The sequence below is a fragment of the Salmo trutta genome, chromosome 32 (assembly GCF_901001165.1).
Source record: "Salmo trutta chromosome 32, fSalTru1.1, whole genome shotgun sequence".
NCBI classification, from domain to species: Eukaryota; Metazoa; Chordata; class Actinopteri; order Salmoniformes; family Salmonidae; genus Salmo; species Salmo trutta.
Genome location: NC_042988.1, coordinates 16,739,118 through 16,752,176, shown reverse-complemented (window position 1 = coordinate 16,752,176; position 13,059 = coordinate 16,739,118). Strand labels below are relative to the sequence as shown.

The following is a 13,059-nucleotide window of genomic DNA, read 5'->3' as shown; positions in this document are numbered from 1 at the left end:
ATAGGAGGATAGAGAGAGCAGAAGGTTGGAGAGACAGAGTGAATAACCTGGTGAGGAGAGATAGGAGGATAGAGAGAGCAGAAGGTTGGAGAGACAGAGTGAATAACCTGGTGAGGAGAGATAGGAGGATAGAGAGAGCAGAAGGTTGGAGAGACAGAGTGAATAACCTGGTGAGGAGAGATAGGAGGATAGAGAGAGCAGAAGGTTGGAGAGACAGAGTGAATAACCTGGTGAGGAGAGATAGGAGGATAGAGAGAGCAGAAGGTTGGAGAGACAGAGTTAATATCCTAGTGAGGAGAGATAGGAGGATAGAGAGAGCAGAAGGTTGGAGAGACAGAGTGAATAACCTGGTGAGGAGAGATAGGAGGATAGAGAGAGCAGAAGGTTGGAGAGACAGAGTGAATAACCTGGTGAGGAGAGATAGGAGGATAGAGAGAGCAGAAGGTTGGAGAGACAGAGTTAATAACCTGGTGAGGAGAGATAGGAGGATAGAGAGAGCAGAAGGTTGGAGAGACAGAGTGAATAACCTGGTGAGGAGAGATAGGAGGATAGAGAGAGCAGAAGGCGTGAGTCATTGAGTGACTCTCCAGTCTGCAGTGGACAAGCCCCCTTCTATTCTCTGCTAGTCATGTTGGTGTATAGACACAACAAAAGAGTACTGTTGAGACCTTCCTGATAGATCCTTAGTAAAAGACCCACACCTCAGACCAGAACCCTTCCTTATGAACATTCATAACCACTCCTTAAACTATCAATGACTGTGCTCAACAAAGATGAGACTTTAACAAGTTAAGGACTGATGTTTGTGGGCCTCTAATCAAACCCAGTAACCTAGCCATACGGACTAAGGGCTCAGTGTGTCTCAGACCAATCTGGACTCCTTCTGTTCCTTCAGCTTTTAGAGGATATTAGTGTTACTACTGTATTTTAACAGTGTATTGAAGGTTTATGGTAAGACTGGCAACACTTCAATAAAACGAGGCAAAACGTTTTAATTGTTTTTTATTAGCTTTAAACTTCAGTGGCTTTCAAAATATTTTCATAATTTGATAGGTAATATTTGAATGCAAAGTATGAGAGGTTCTGCACTTATTACACAGGCCTTATCTTCATTTCAATGGCTTTTAAAGAGTATTTATAACCTTTCCAATACACCCAGTTGATACCAATACCATAGATTGAGTCGCCCCACAGATATACCCCGTTGGGATTGACACTGGCATTCTCCATACCACCATCCTCCTAGATAGGATTTAGCACAGTTTGAAACGTGAGTGTCCTGGTCTTTGTCGAAGGTGGAGAACCCATTGTGTTCATCCATAGATGTTCCTGAAATGCAGAAGGGATTGTTCCACATGTCCATTTACAGTATAACTTTCTTCATACTGTATCGACCAAGTAGTCCTTTCAGATTTGTAATACTGTTATTTCACGGGAAAGGAGGAGAAATTGAAGTGTTCTTTAGACTCACCGGCACCTCCATCTTTGAAGCCACTTAAATGCAGCTTGTATTCTTCATGCTCAGAGTCGACAGAGGAGGAGTACTGGACGTGGACTTTAGCCCCTTCAAAGTCCTCCAGGTCCACTCTCAACTCATACTTCTTCCTGAGTGAGGGGATGGATGTTTTCTAGGCCTGAGGGAGAGCACAAGGTGCTGGTGGAGAACATAACACGAGGTGAGTACTAAAGATAGTAATAATACACATGAACAGACATTTAATACATTTCGTATCTCAGCATAGACATTTCAAATGTGTCCAGTGCGTCATGCTCTTACCTAACCAGTACTCTCCAGATGGCTGCCCAAATCCACTCCTGTATTGGTCCCATCCACGGTAAAAGTTCACTGTCCCATCCTTTCTCTTCTGGATCACCTGGAATAGAGGGGCATTTTAAGATGTTCCACACAAGGGGAATTTTTATCCATCTCTCCGGGTTGATAACATTCTCTACTTCAAATGCTAATTGTGCAAACAACAACATGGATTGAGCCCTGAGGTAGTGGTCGTGAAACAAACTTTGAAGCTCAAAAGACTATAAACAAAAGGTCTAGTCACTGTACACACTGTCCATTCCCCCCCCCAGGTTGGTCCTCACAGCCCATGTCACAGTAGACCTGGATGGGGGAGGTTGTTCCTGCAGGGTAGATGGTGAACACTCCACTGTGTCCAAAGCTCCTTCTGTACACATCAACACAATCCACTGGCATGATATCATATGGTAGAGTATTGACTGCCACTGGGAGTAGTAGAATGAGCACATCCAAAGCCTGCAATAAATGTCAACTTTAACTTAGACATTATTATAGAATAGTAATCCCCACCCCCTATTCAAGGTAACCAATCTCACCTTCATTATTTCTCTGATAGGATAGAATTACCTTAGGGAAGTTGTCCAAAGTTGTGATCCTTCCTTGCTCCGAGACTAACGTTGAAATGGAGGAAAATGATGAATAGCAAGGTCTTTGGAAGTTCAGTTTTATACCATTTAAAGAACGTGCCTGTCCCTCCTTGTAGACCCATTTACTTTTGTGTAATTGTGACAGAGTGGAAATCCACTACAATTGTGACAGAGTGGAAATCCACTACAAATGTGACAGAGTGGAAATTCCACCCGACATGGGCACGAACTCACAACTCTCAGCGCTGTAACAACATGCTCAAGAAGTACTGTCAATACCACTGACCCAGAAATGCTAAGGCTTTTCTAAACCCAGGGAGACAGTACCTCTAGGTGTCAGGAAGGCTGTAACGATGCCTTTAACCATCCACTAAAACGGCAATCAACATCATATTCTACATTTGAAACTATTTGCTCTATTCACATGCAATACATAATAATTAGTACATTATTATAAGTCAAATATAAATGTGTGAAAATATGATGAATGCAAAAAGATACACAGAAATGTAGTTCCCTACAGTTTTTATTAGAAGTGACTTATTTTACAACTTTTGTCTGTAGAAAGAAACACTGTGGAACGTTTTTTTATGTACAATGATTTTTAAACTACTTTTAAACAAGTATAGGAATTAATAATAATGATAGAAAATATCTATGACTTCTAATAATACAAGACCAATAAAATATCAGTCACATCCTCAATTTTCACAATAATCCTAAAAGGAAGTACATTTTCTTTTTGTCCTTTTTAGTACATAATCATTTTTAGAAACACAAGATGCATCATAAACAAGTAGATCTACCCAGGACAAGCATTATTTACAGACAGAAGTTGGGATATCTGAAATGTACAGACAGAGCATAGTAATGTCGCCAGGAAAGGAAATCAAAGGACAACAAATAAACACTTCACTAAATGAACCCTGAAGTGGAATCTGAACCTAGTATCAGTTCAACCCAGAAACCTCCCAGGTCTGACTGTACTGTAGTAGCTGGTTATAGTCAACAGGCTTGGACCAGTAATGAAATCGAACAGGGGAGGATCTGATTGGCTCTCCCAGTAGTAAGTATCCTGTCCAGGGAGCAGCAGTGGTCTGGTTGTGAGGGCTAGTTGGATCTCTGGGGAGTGACCTCCATAGTAAAGGGCTACAGTAGGGGGGTGCAGCACTACATAGTAGTGTTCTCTCCTTCCACGTCTTCTAACAAGTCCTATGTAAATGTCCTCTCTGTGGCTAGTGGGGTGCGAGCTGCTAACGACGCTCTTCATGCTGTAGAACAGCACCTCCCTGAGGAGAGACAGAGCACTAACAGTCCCAACTCACCAGCCACGCCCTCACACTGGCCGACTGACTGACGACTGACTGACCACGACTGGAGCGCACCAGAGTTGGAATCAGTCCACAGACTTATCCGTAACTGAACCGCAGGAGAACATACCAACACCTCAATTACCAATGGAACCGCAAGAGAATGTGCTTCTATTGGCCAACGCGACAGCTAGCCTGAGTCCCAGATCTAGGTGTGCGGTCTTGCACGCACAACAATGACAGCAACGGAGTCGGAAAGAGAGCACAAATAGATGTGGGACTCAGGCTACACAAAAACAGGACCAGGGGTCAAAGAATAGAATAGAAGCAGTCAAAAACATTCTATCACACTGCCAGGCAACATGCAGGAATGTTTGCAGGTTAGTGGTAAAAGAATAGCAGCTGATAAACATAGCTTAGTACACCGAGGAGATGTTCCAAAAGGTAACCATGGTGTCAACACATATACAGTATATAAAAAAACACACATAACTGAGTAAAAACCAAAACTAAAGGGCAGTGACAGGCTGATTTAGAATTGGCATAATAATGCCTTCATCTGAATGAATGTTCAGAATGAGTGAAAACAAGCTGCATGACTGAAGTAGTGATGGCAGACTGGGGGCGCAAACCCTTTATACCAGGACCAATGAGACTAATGACTAGGATGACTCGAGCCGTGCCTGGGGCTGACACGCAGACGGCCTGGGGGAGAACGTGGCTTAAGTCAATGTGACGTTGAAACTTTAACACATCAATGTTTTTGTTGAGTTGTCTGTCTGACTGAACACTGGCCAATGAAGTACTGTAATGAATGCTTAGAGCCTTCCTGGCTCTGTGTGTGGATAAGCAGAGTGCCTCGTTGCCGTGTCAGAACCCCACCTCACGATCACCCTCCCTCCCAACGCTCGGTCCCGTCAAGTGCTTCAGAGACGCCCATCATTCTACATTCTTACACATAATACTTCTACGGAATGTAAATCAGTTCTTTTTTTCCTAGTTCATCAAATCAGAACATAATATCACTAATGACAGCCAACTTAAAAGAGTACATATTTGTTCCCAAGCCAATCGTATCGTTTTACCTGTTGGCCTAAATAAATAACATCAGTCAAGAGAGGCGAGACCTCTTCCTCTTCCTGTCTGAAGCCCATGTTGATCTGCCTACAGAGTGTTAGACACTGGTGGTGGTGGTGGTGGGTGGAGAGTGACTGAATCACTAGTCATCTTCCTTGTAACACCACTGGCCTCAGGTGAGCCCAAGACATGTTCCATGTAACAGGTGAGTGTGAAACACTGTGAGAGGACAGGACAGAAAGAGGCTGAGAAAACACCTGAAAAGGCAGCTCTGAGAAACACAAAAAAACAATAAATAAAAATAAAGGAATTCCCTTCAACATTGTTGCTTTTTTCTTTCTTTTATCTACTTTTTTAAAAGTTTGTTAGTTTTTCAGGAGAGCATCCCTAAGTCTTTGAAATGAAAGACTTCATTTCTTCATATACTTTTTATAATAATAAAAAAACAAGTCCATCTGTGACAGAATAAGTCTTACTTCATTAAATTGTCTGTTCTTTTATATCCAGACAACACACATTTCCCTTTACTCTTTCTCTGCAAACAACACTAGCAGACGGTCCTCGTGATAAAACACAGTCAATCCAAATCCAATGGAAAACCTGGATCCAGGCTGACGCATAAACTCCAGACACACAGGCCTTTACAGCCAGTCGTCTCCTCTCTCCTCTCCCCCAGGCAGGTCTCTGTTAACCAGGTGTTAACCAGGTGTTAACCAGGTGTTAACCAGGTGCCTTGGGGGTTCATGCAAACACCTGCATCTTGCCGTTGGACTCCTGGACATGGGAAATCTGGGTTTGGGCAGGACCGGCCACCGCCGGGCTGGGGGTGGAGTCTGACCAATCAGACACACAGTGGGGGGAAGGGCTGGACCAGGGCTCGGGCGACTCTGGGGAGGGGGTCAGGTAGGGATGCTCGCTGGACAGGCGGAGGTAATGCTTGGGGGTGGCATCCAGGGCGGAGTAGCTGTGCTGGGAGGGCGGGGTGGGGTAGTCCTCCAAGCCTGCAGTGCTGCCACTGGCCTGGGGAGGAGGGGCCTGGGAGGCCTGTGGAGAGGTGGGCTGAGGAGCTGGCTGGGGCTGAGGAGGCTGCTGCTGCTGCTGGAAGAAGGCTGGAGGGGGCTGTGTTGTCTGGGGTGTGGGTGGGGAGGAGGTGCCCATGCGGAGGCTCTGCTGGCTGGCCATGGAGTGGTTGTGAAGCTGCTGCTGCTGCTCTGCGATGGAGGGCAGCTTGACGGGGCTGTGGGAGATGGGCGTGCTGGCGATGACAGGCGTGGGCTGCAGCATGGCCTGCTGGGCGCTGCGGTACAGGTGCTGCTGGTGCTGCTGGTGCTGCTGCATCATGAGGCTGTTCTGCTGCATGGGGCTCTGAGGGTGCATGCCCGCCTGGCTGCTGTGGACCAGGTTCACCACCTGTCCCCCGCACTGGGAGGAGGAGGGCATGCGGCTGTGCCAGTCGAAGGGCACGCTGACAGGGCTCACCAGGCCCATGTTAAGCCCCAGCTGGCCGGCGTTGAGCACGTAGCCGTGGGGGCCCTGGTTGACCTTGCTGGCCATGGACACGCGGCCCTGCATGGACATGCCTCCATCTCCCAGGTCGTTGAGCTGGGCCAGAGACACAGCGAAGGGGCCAGAGCCGTCCATCATGCTGCTGTGCACCATGGGAGTGCTGGGCACCGACATGGAGGAGTGGAAGAGCCCCGAGGAGGGCATGGCGACCGGGGAGCAGGGGTTGGTGATGTAGCCGGCGTTGTTGGCCCCTCCGCGGGGGGAGTCCAGGGAGTCGACGGGGGACAGGGTGACAGAGCTCTCCAGCAGGGCGCTCTGCATGTCCAGGGTCAGCTTCTTGTTGCGGGCCTTAGCTGAATCCTTGAGGTTCTGGGCATGCTGCCCTCCCAGACCTGAACCCTTGGCCCCGGGGCGGCGACTCTTCTTCCCCTGGGGGGTGTTCTTCAGGCCGGGCATGAAGGCGCTGGGGGGGCACATGAGGGGGGACAGGGTGTGTCCCCCGGCCAGGTGGTGTGGGGCCCCACCGTGGCCCTGGGGGCTCCTCACTGTGTTGTACTCATCCAGCAGCTGAACGATGTCATGGTGCATTCTCTCCTGGGCGATGTCCCGAGGCAGACGGTCCATATGGTCGGTTATCTCCCTGTTGGCGAAGTGGGCCAGGAGGATCTTGACCGCCTCACAACTACCCTCACGCGCCGCCAGGAAGAGTGGCGTCTCCTCCTAATATACAGAGAGAGGGATAGTTAGACATTTTGGCTCCTCAATATCTCTCTATATATGACTGTATGACTGTGGGTGGATGACAGTTGTAGATATAGGTGGAGAGCTGTGTGTACCTTGAGGTCCTGCATGTCTTTGTTGGCTCCGTTCTTCAGCAGGGCCATGGTGGCCTCCACGTTGTTGACAGCAGCTGCCCAGTGCAGAGCAGATTTACCTGGGATGGGAGGAACACACCCTGTTCTTACTCATCCTGCCTCTTACCACGAAACACAGCATCACCATTCAACTGCATCAACTCTCTCTTCAACACACACACTCACACACTAGTTTAGCCAATCACGTACCCAGTTCGTCGACAGCGTTGATGTCTGCGTGGCAGGTGATGAGTTCCTCCACCATGCCCTCTACGGCCAGGCGGGCAGCCAGGATCAGGGCGGTGGAGCCATCGTACATACGAGAGTCCAGGTCTGTAGCCCGGGTTCGGATCAGAATCTAACCAGGTCAGACAGGGAGAAATAACAGGTCAGTCTGGCAGATGACCCAGCAGTCTACTCAGCAAGTGGGCAACCGTAAGAAGTAGCAAAGTCAAGTCTTACATGTGTAATACTGCGTATAGAAAGACAGAGGAATACATTGAGTAAGTATGAAGATATAACTGTTTACCTGGAAGACCCCCTGGGCGTCGGCGGCCACGGCGGCGTGTAGCGGCGTGCGCCCTGTGTTGTCCTGCGCGTTGGCGTCGGCCCCAGCGTCCAACAGCCGCTTGGCGGCGTCAGCGCGGGCGTAGCGGGCAGCCAGGTGAAGGGCGGTCTCTCCGGTGCGGTCCGTCTGGGCGGCCAATGTGGCGCCCTGGTAGATGAGGTCAGAGATGATGTTGGCGGAACACTCCTCTGACTCCTCCTCCTCGGGGAGCTCGGGCTCCAGACCGCCTCCGCAGAACGACGCCAGCATCAGAGGGGTGAAACCGTCTGGAGGGGAGAAGGTCGGGAGAGGCGAAGGGTCAGTCAATGTGTCAATCAAAACACAACGGACAGGAACAGATCAAAGAGATCAAACGTAGCAACTAACCATAAACACTGGGAATATGAATCAGGAGGAGCGGTTTTTAAGGATATACTACAGCCTTAAGGATTCCAGTCCAGACACATACAACACTGCACATGACACAACAACGCTCCCATGTGATTCATTTCAATACTGACCAGGTCCTCGGACGTTGACGTCCATGCAGTCCTGGTCGAACTCTCCCTGGGGCGGGGTGAGGGCCATGGAGGGGGGCATGCGGATGTCTGCAGCCGCTAGGTGGTGCTGGGTCCACTGTCTACAGTCTACAGTGTCTTCACTTTCTGACAGGAGGCTGGGCTCCTCAACCTTCAGTCTCTTGGCCTCGGGGCAGTCTGTGTCGATCCACGAGTCACTGTGGTCGCCAAGCAGAGACTCCTCCACCGTCTTGGGCATGTATCTGCAGAGAGACAGGTAACACACAGTCACAATACCATAGTGGAGCAGATACATTGATCTGGAAGTGTACTGAGGAGACAACAGAGTGACTACTCACTTCATGCCCAGTGCGTCCTGGCCTAAGGGTTCCCTGCGGTTCTTGTTGCTGCTGGGTTCCTTCTTGGGGAAGAAGCCCTCGGGGAACCACAGGGTGCTGTGTTCTCTCTTCCTGCGGCCAATCAGCACGCCCACCACCAGGATGACCAATAGGAACAGGGCTGCCACGCCCACCAGCATCAGCTTGCCCCACTCTGGCATGTCCACAGGGTCTTGGATCTTCTCACCTACATGATATAACAAGGACTTTAGTATACAAGCTGTGGTTACAGTATTCGATGGAGAAATGACATATATATAAATGTTTGTAATGTTATGTTTAGATGCTGTATCCTGGTATAGTGTCAGAGGGTTTCTGCTCACCGCGGACTTCCTTGATGGGGTAGGGGAAGCGGAGCATCTCCACGGCTGACAGGGCTCCCAGGTAGTCTGCTGCGCTGTCTGCCGACGGGAAACAGTCGTCAGACCGCTGGGAACACAGACGGTTGTCTATCTCCAGGTACACTATGGACCCAATGACCTCCTGGTGGGGCTGCAGCTCTCGTTTGAGGCGCGCCTCTCGGCGGGTGTAGGGTCGGATCATGGGCTCTCCGTTGTGGTCCAGGCGGAAGCGCAGGGTGGTTCTCAGGATGGCGCTGAGCTTCTGCAGGAAGGCAGGGGCCGTATTCACGAGTTCGTCCGGGGGAAGCAGGACCACCAGGACCAGCACCCCGTCAGCCAGGTTCTTTGGAACCTTCCCTGCACAGTCCAGACCGTCCCAGCCACACTCCTCTGAGTTACAGCCTTGGTCACAGCGGCCGTCAGCGTAGTGGTCGATGCAGTACGCCTCGTAGATGGGACTGGTGGAGACCGAGAGAGTTACAGAGATCAGCTTAGAGGGTTTCATATAGAGGGTAAGGTGAAAGAATGAGAGTTCAGAACAGAATGCTGGCGGTGGAGTACTTACTTGCAGATTTTCTCCTTGTTCTTGCAGTCAAAGTTGTCGTAGAGGCAGTCGGCGTTGTTGCACGACTCGTCACACTGGCTGTTGTTGAAGACACGCCAGCAGAGCGGGTCGGTGCAGCGCGCCCACGGGTTCACCGCCAGCGAGCAGTCGCCCCCGTCCCAGCGGCAGGGGAATGTGTTGCACTCCTTGTCGCAGACACCGTCGTTGGCCTTGCCATGGCAGTCGGCCAGGGGGCAGGCGGGCGGCAGAAGGGTCTCTACCAGCCTGGTGCTGCCCTGCTCGCAGCGCTTGCCCGTCCAGCCTTGGGCACACTGGCAGAGGAAGAAGGGGAAGCTGGTCTCCTCGGTGCAGAGGCCTCCGTTGCGGCACGGCTGGGAGGAGCAGCCCTCGTTACTACGGTGCTGGCACTGGGGCCCGGCGTAGCCTGTCAGGCAGGTACAGCGGGCGCCCCGCGTGGTCAGAGCACAACTACCTCCATTATAGCAAGATAACTCCCGACATGACATGCTCCTCTCACAGTTGTTCCCAGCATAGCCCTGAGGAGGGAGAACAATCACTTACTACGTCAGTGTGGGTAACAAACAGATGTGGTCAACTACAGGATGTTAGCGTTGTAATAAATCCAGGGCTCTTTGACATATGGTTCTAGGTTATGCTATGTGAGCAGGGAAGTTCAGGGAGATAGAGATGGTTGTAGTAATACCAGCTGTTTCCACAGGAGGACGAGACACTGGGTAAAGGTGTGCGACAGTGACATGTTGATACTTACCAGATGACAGGTACAGACGTATCCAAGGGCTGAGCTGCTGGAGACAGAACAGGCCCCTCCGTTCTGACAGGGCTGAGACTCGCACACACTGAACCTGCTCTGGCACCGCCGACCTGCACACGATAACACACACACACACACACGTTAGAGTGGCGCAAACAGATACAAACACACACATTTATTACACAACAATACGACTATACACACACGCGCACCCTCCTTACCTGTGAAGCTGGGCTTGCAGACACACTGGTAGTCGTTGGGGAGCTGGATGCAGTCCAGACTGTTGGCGAGGCTGCAGGGGTTGGAGTGACACTCGTTGATGTCCCCCTCACACCTCTCTCCAGTGAAGCCAGGGGGACAGTTGCAGCGGTAGCCCCCCACCCTGTCCACACAGGTACCATTGTTCAGACACTTAGGAGGACTCCCGCGCAGCCTCAGAGGAAGAGCACAGTCATCCTCGTTGATCTCACACAGAACACCTGTAGGAGAGATGGACAGCTATCAATATTGAGTACGTTTACATGCACATGTCATGAAATATCAAACTGATTATGGCAGAAGGCAGAGCATGGCATTAGTCATGTAAACACCTTACTCTGCTTATCTTAATCAGCGTAAGGTTCTAATGGTAGTTAGCATACGCCGATTTCTGAGCAATCTTTTCTAATTATTAGGACATGTCAACGGCTTAATCTGACTTCCAGCAGTGTATTTGATCTGTACATGTACCAGGCAGCACCAGCAGTGTATTTGATCTGTACATGTACCAGGCAGCACCAGCAGTGCATTTGATCTGTACATGTACCAGGCAGCACCAGCAGTGTATTTGATCTGTACATGTACCAGGCAGCACCAGCAGTGTATTTGATCTGTACAGGTACCAGGCAGCACCAGCAGTGTATTTGATCTGTACAGGTACCAGGCAGCACCAGCAGTGTATTTGATCTGTACATGTACCAGGCAGCACCAGCAGTGTATTTGATCTGTACATGTACCAGGCAGCACCAGCAGTGTATTTTATCTGTACATGTACCAGGCAGCACCAGCAGTGTATTTGATCTGAACATGTACCAGGCAGCACCAGCAGTGTATTTGATCTGTACATGTACCAGGCAGCACCAGCAGTGTATTTGATCTGAACATGTACCAGGCAGCACCAGCAGTGTATTTGATCTGTACATGTACCAGGCAGCACCAGCAGTGTATTTGATCTGTACATGTACCAGGCAGCACCAGCAGTGTATTTGATCTGTACATGTACCAGGCAGCACCAGCAGTGTATTTGATCTGTACAGGTACCAGGCAGCACCAGCAGTGTATTTGATCTGTACAGGTACCAGGCAGCACCAGCAGTGTATTTGATCTGTACAGGTACCAGGCAGCACCAGCAGTGTATTTGATCTGTACAGGTACCAGGCAGCACCAGCAGTGTATTTGATCTGTACAGGTACCAGGCAGCACCAGCAGTGTATTTGATCTGTACAGGTACCAGGCAGCACCAGCAGTGTATTTGATCTGTACAGGTACCAGGCAGCACCAGCAGTGTATTTGATCTGTACAGGTACCAGGCAGCACCAGCAGTGTATTTGATCTGTACAGGTACCAGGCAGTACTAGCAGTCTCCCTTATGAGCAAGTGAAGTGAGTTCGGAAAAACTGAAAGTATGAATCTCAGAAGTAGCTTTCACATACAAACTTTACATGTCCAAACTCAGAATGGGAAGTCTATCAAATAGGCACCCCAAAAATAACATGGCCGCTGTGGTAGACAGTTTATTTTGATTGGGCATTTTCTGCATTCATCAAAGTTCTATCAGGCAGCCTGATTTCAAATGTGTCCATGTAAACAGGATTATTAGGGAAATCGTTCTTCTTGCAAAGCATGTAAATGTTTTAAACTAAGTAATATGTTAATCTATCCACAATACTCGTATTATTGTGTGCATGTAACTATACTCACTATAAGACTCTCCTCTTTATTCACTTCACAAAGAAATAACAGTACATGTTGTGAGTATGGAAGAGGACATGTTGTGAGTATGGAAGAGGACATGTTGTGAGTATGGAAGAGGACATGTTGTGAGCATGGAAGAGGACACGTTGTGAGTATGGAAGAGGACATGTTGTGAGTATGGAAGAGGACATGTTGTGAGTATGGAAGAGGACATGTTGTGAGTATGGAAGAGGACACGTTGTGAGTATGGAAGAGGACACGTTGTGAGTATGGAAGAGGACACGCTGTGAGTATGGAAGAGGACACGTTGTGAGTATGGAAGAGGACACGTTGTGAGTATGGAAGAGGACACGGTGTGAGTATGGAAGAGGACACGTTGTGAGTATGGAAGAGGACATGTTGTGAGTATGGAAGAGGACACGTTGTGAGTATGGAAGAGGACATGTTGTGAGTATGGAAGAGGACACGTTGTGAGTATGGAAGAGGACATGTGGTGAGTATGGAAGAGGACAAGTTGTGAGTATGGAAGAGGACACGTTGTGAGTATGGAAGAGGACACGTTGTGAGTATGGAAGAGGACACGTTGTGAGTATAGAAGAGGACATGTTGTGAGTATGGAAGAGGACACGTTGTGAGTATGGAAGAGGACATGTTGTCAGTATGGAAGAGGACACGTTGTGAGTATGGAAGAGGACATGTTGTGAGTATGGAAGAGGACACGTTGTGAGTATGGAAGAGGACACGTTGTGAGTATGGAAGAGGACACGTTGTGAGTATGGAAGAGGACACGGTGTGAGTATGGAAGAGGACACGTTGTG

General features: G+C 49.4%; 1 protein-coding gene and 1 pseudogene across 2 annotated transcripts in view; both read right to left on the bottom strand.

Moving 5' to 3' along the window:
- Positions 1-985: 985 nt before the first annotated feature.
- On the bottom strand, positions 986-2,443 carry LOC115171255 (microfibril-associated glycoprotein 4-like; annotated as a pseudogene).
- A 465-nt stretch (positions 2,444-2,908) lies between these two features.
- The window catches only part of LOC115171254 (neurogenic locus notch homolog protein 2), a 54,996-nt gene continuing 44,845 nt past the window's right edge, over positions 2,909-13,059 (bottom strand). For both annotated transcript variants that reach the window (XM_029727886.1, XM_029727887.1), the window contains exons 18-27: positions 10,510-10,767; positions 10,286-10,398; positions 9,517-10,052; positions 8,934-9,409; positions 8,572-8,797; positions 8,216-8,475; positions 7,677-7,981; positions 7,358-7,505; positions 7,130-7,227; positions 2,909-7,013 (exon numbers count right to left, since the gene is read on the bottom strand). In XM_029727886.1, coding sequence (XP_029583746.1) covers positions 5,529-7,013; positions 7,130-7,227; positions 7,358-7,505; positions 7,677-7,981; positions 8,216-8,475; positions 8,572-8,797; positions 8,934-9,409; positions 9,517-10,052; positions 10,286-10,398; positions 10,510-10,767 — 3,905 coding nt within the window. In that variant the 3' untranslated portion in view covers positions 2,909-5,528. The remainder of the gene's footprint in view (positions 7,014-7,129; positions 7,228-7,357; positions 7,506-7,676; positions 7,982-8,215; positions 8,476-8,571; positions 8,798-8,933; positions 9,410-9,516; positions 10,053-10,285; positions 10,399-10,509; positions 10,768-13,059) is intronic.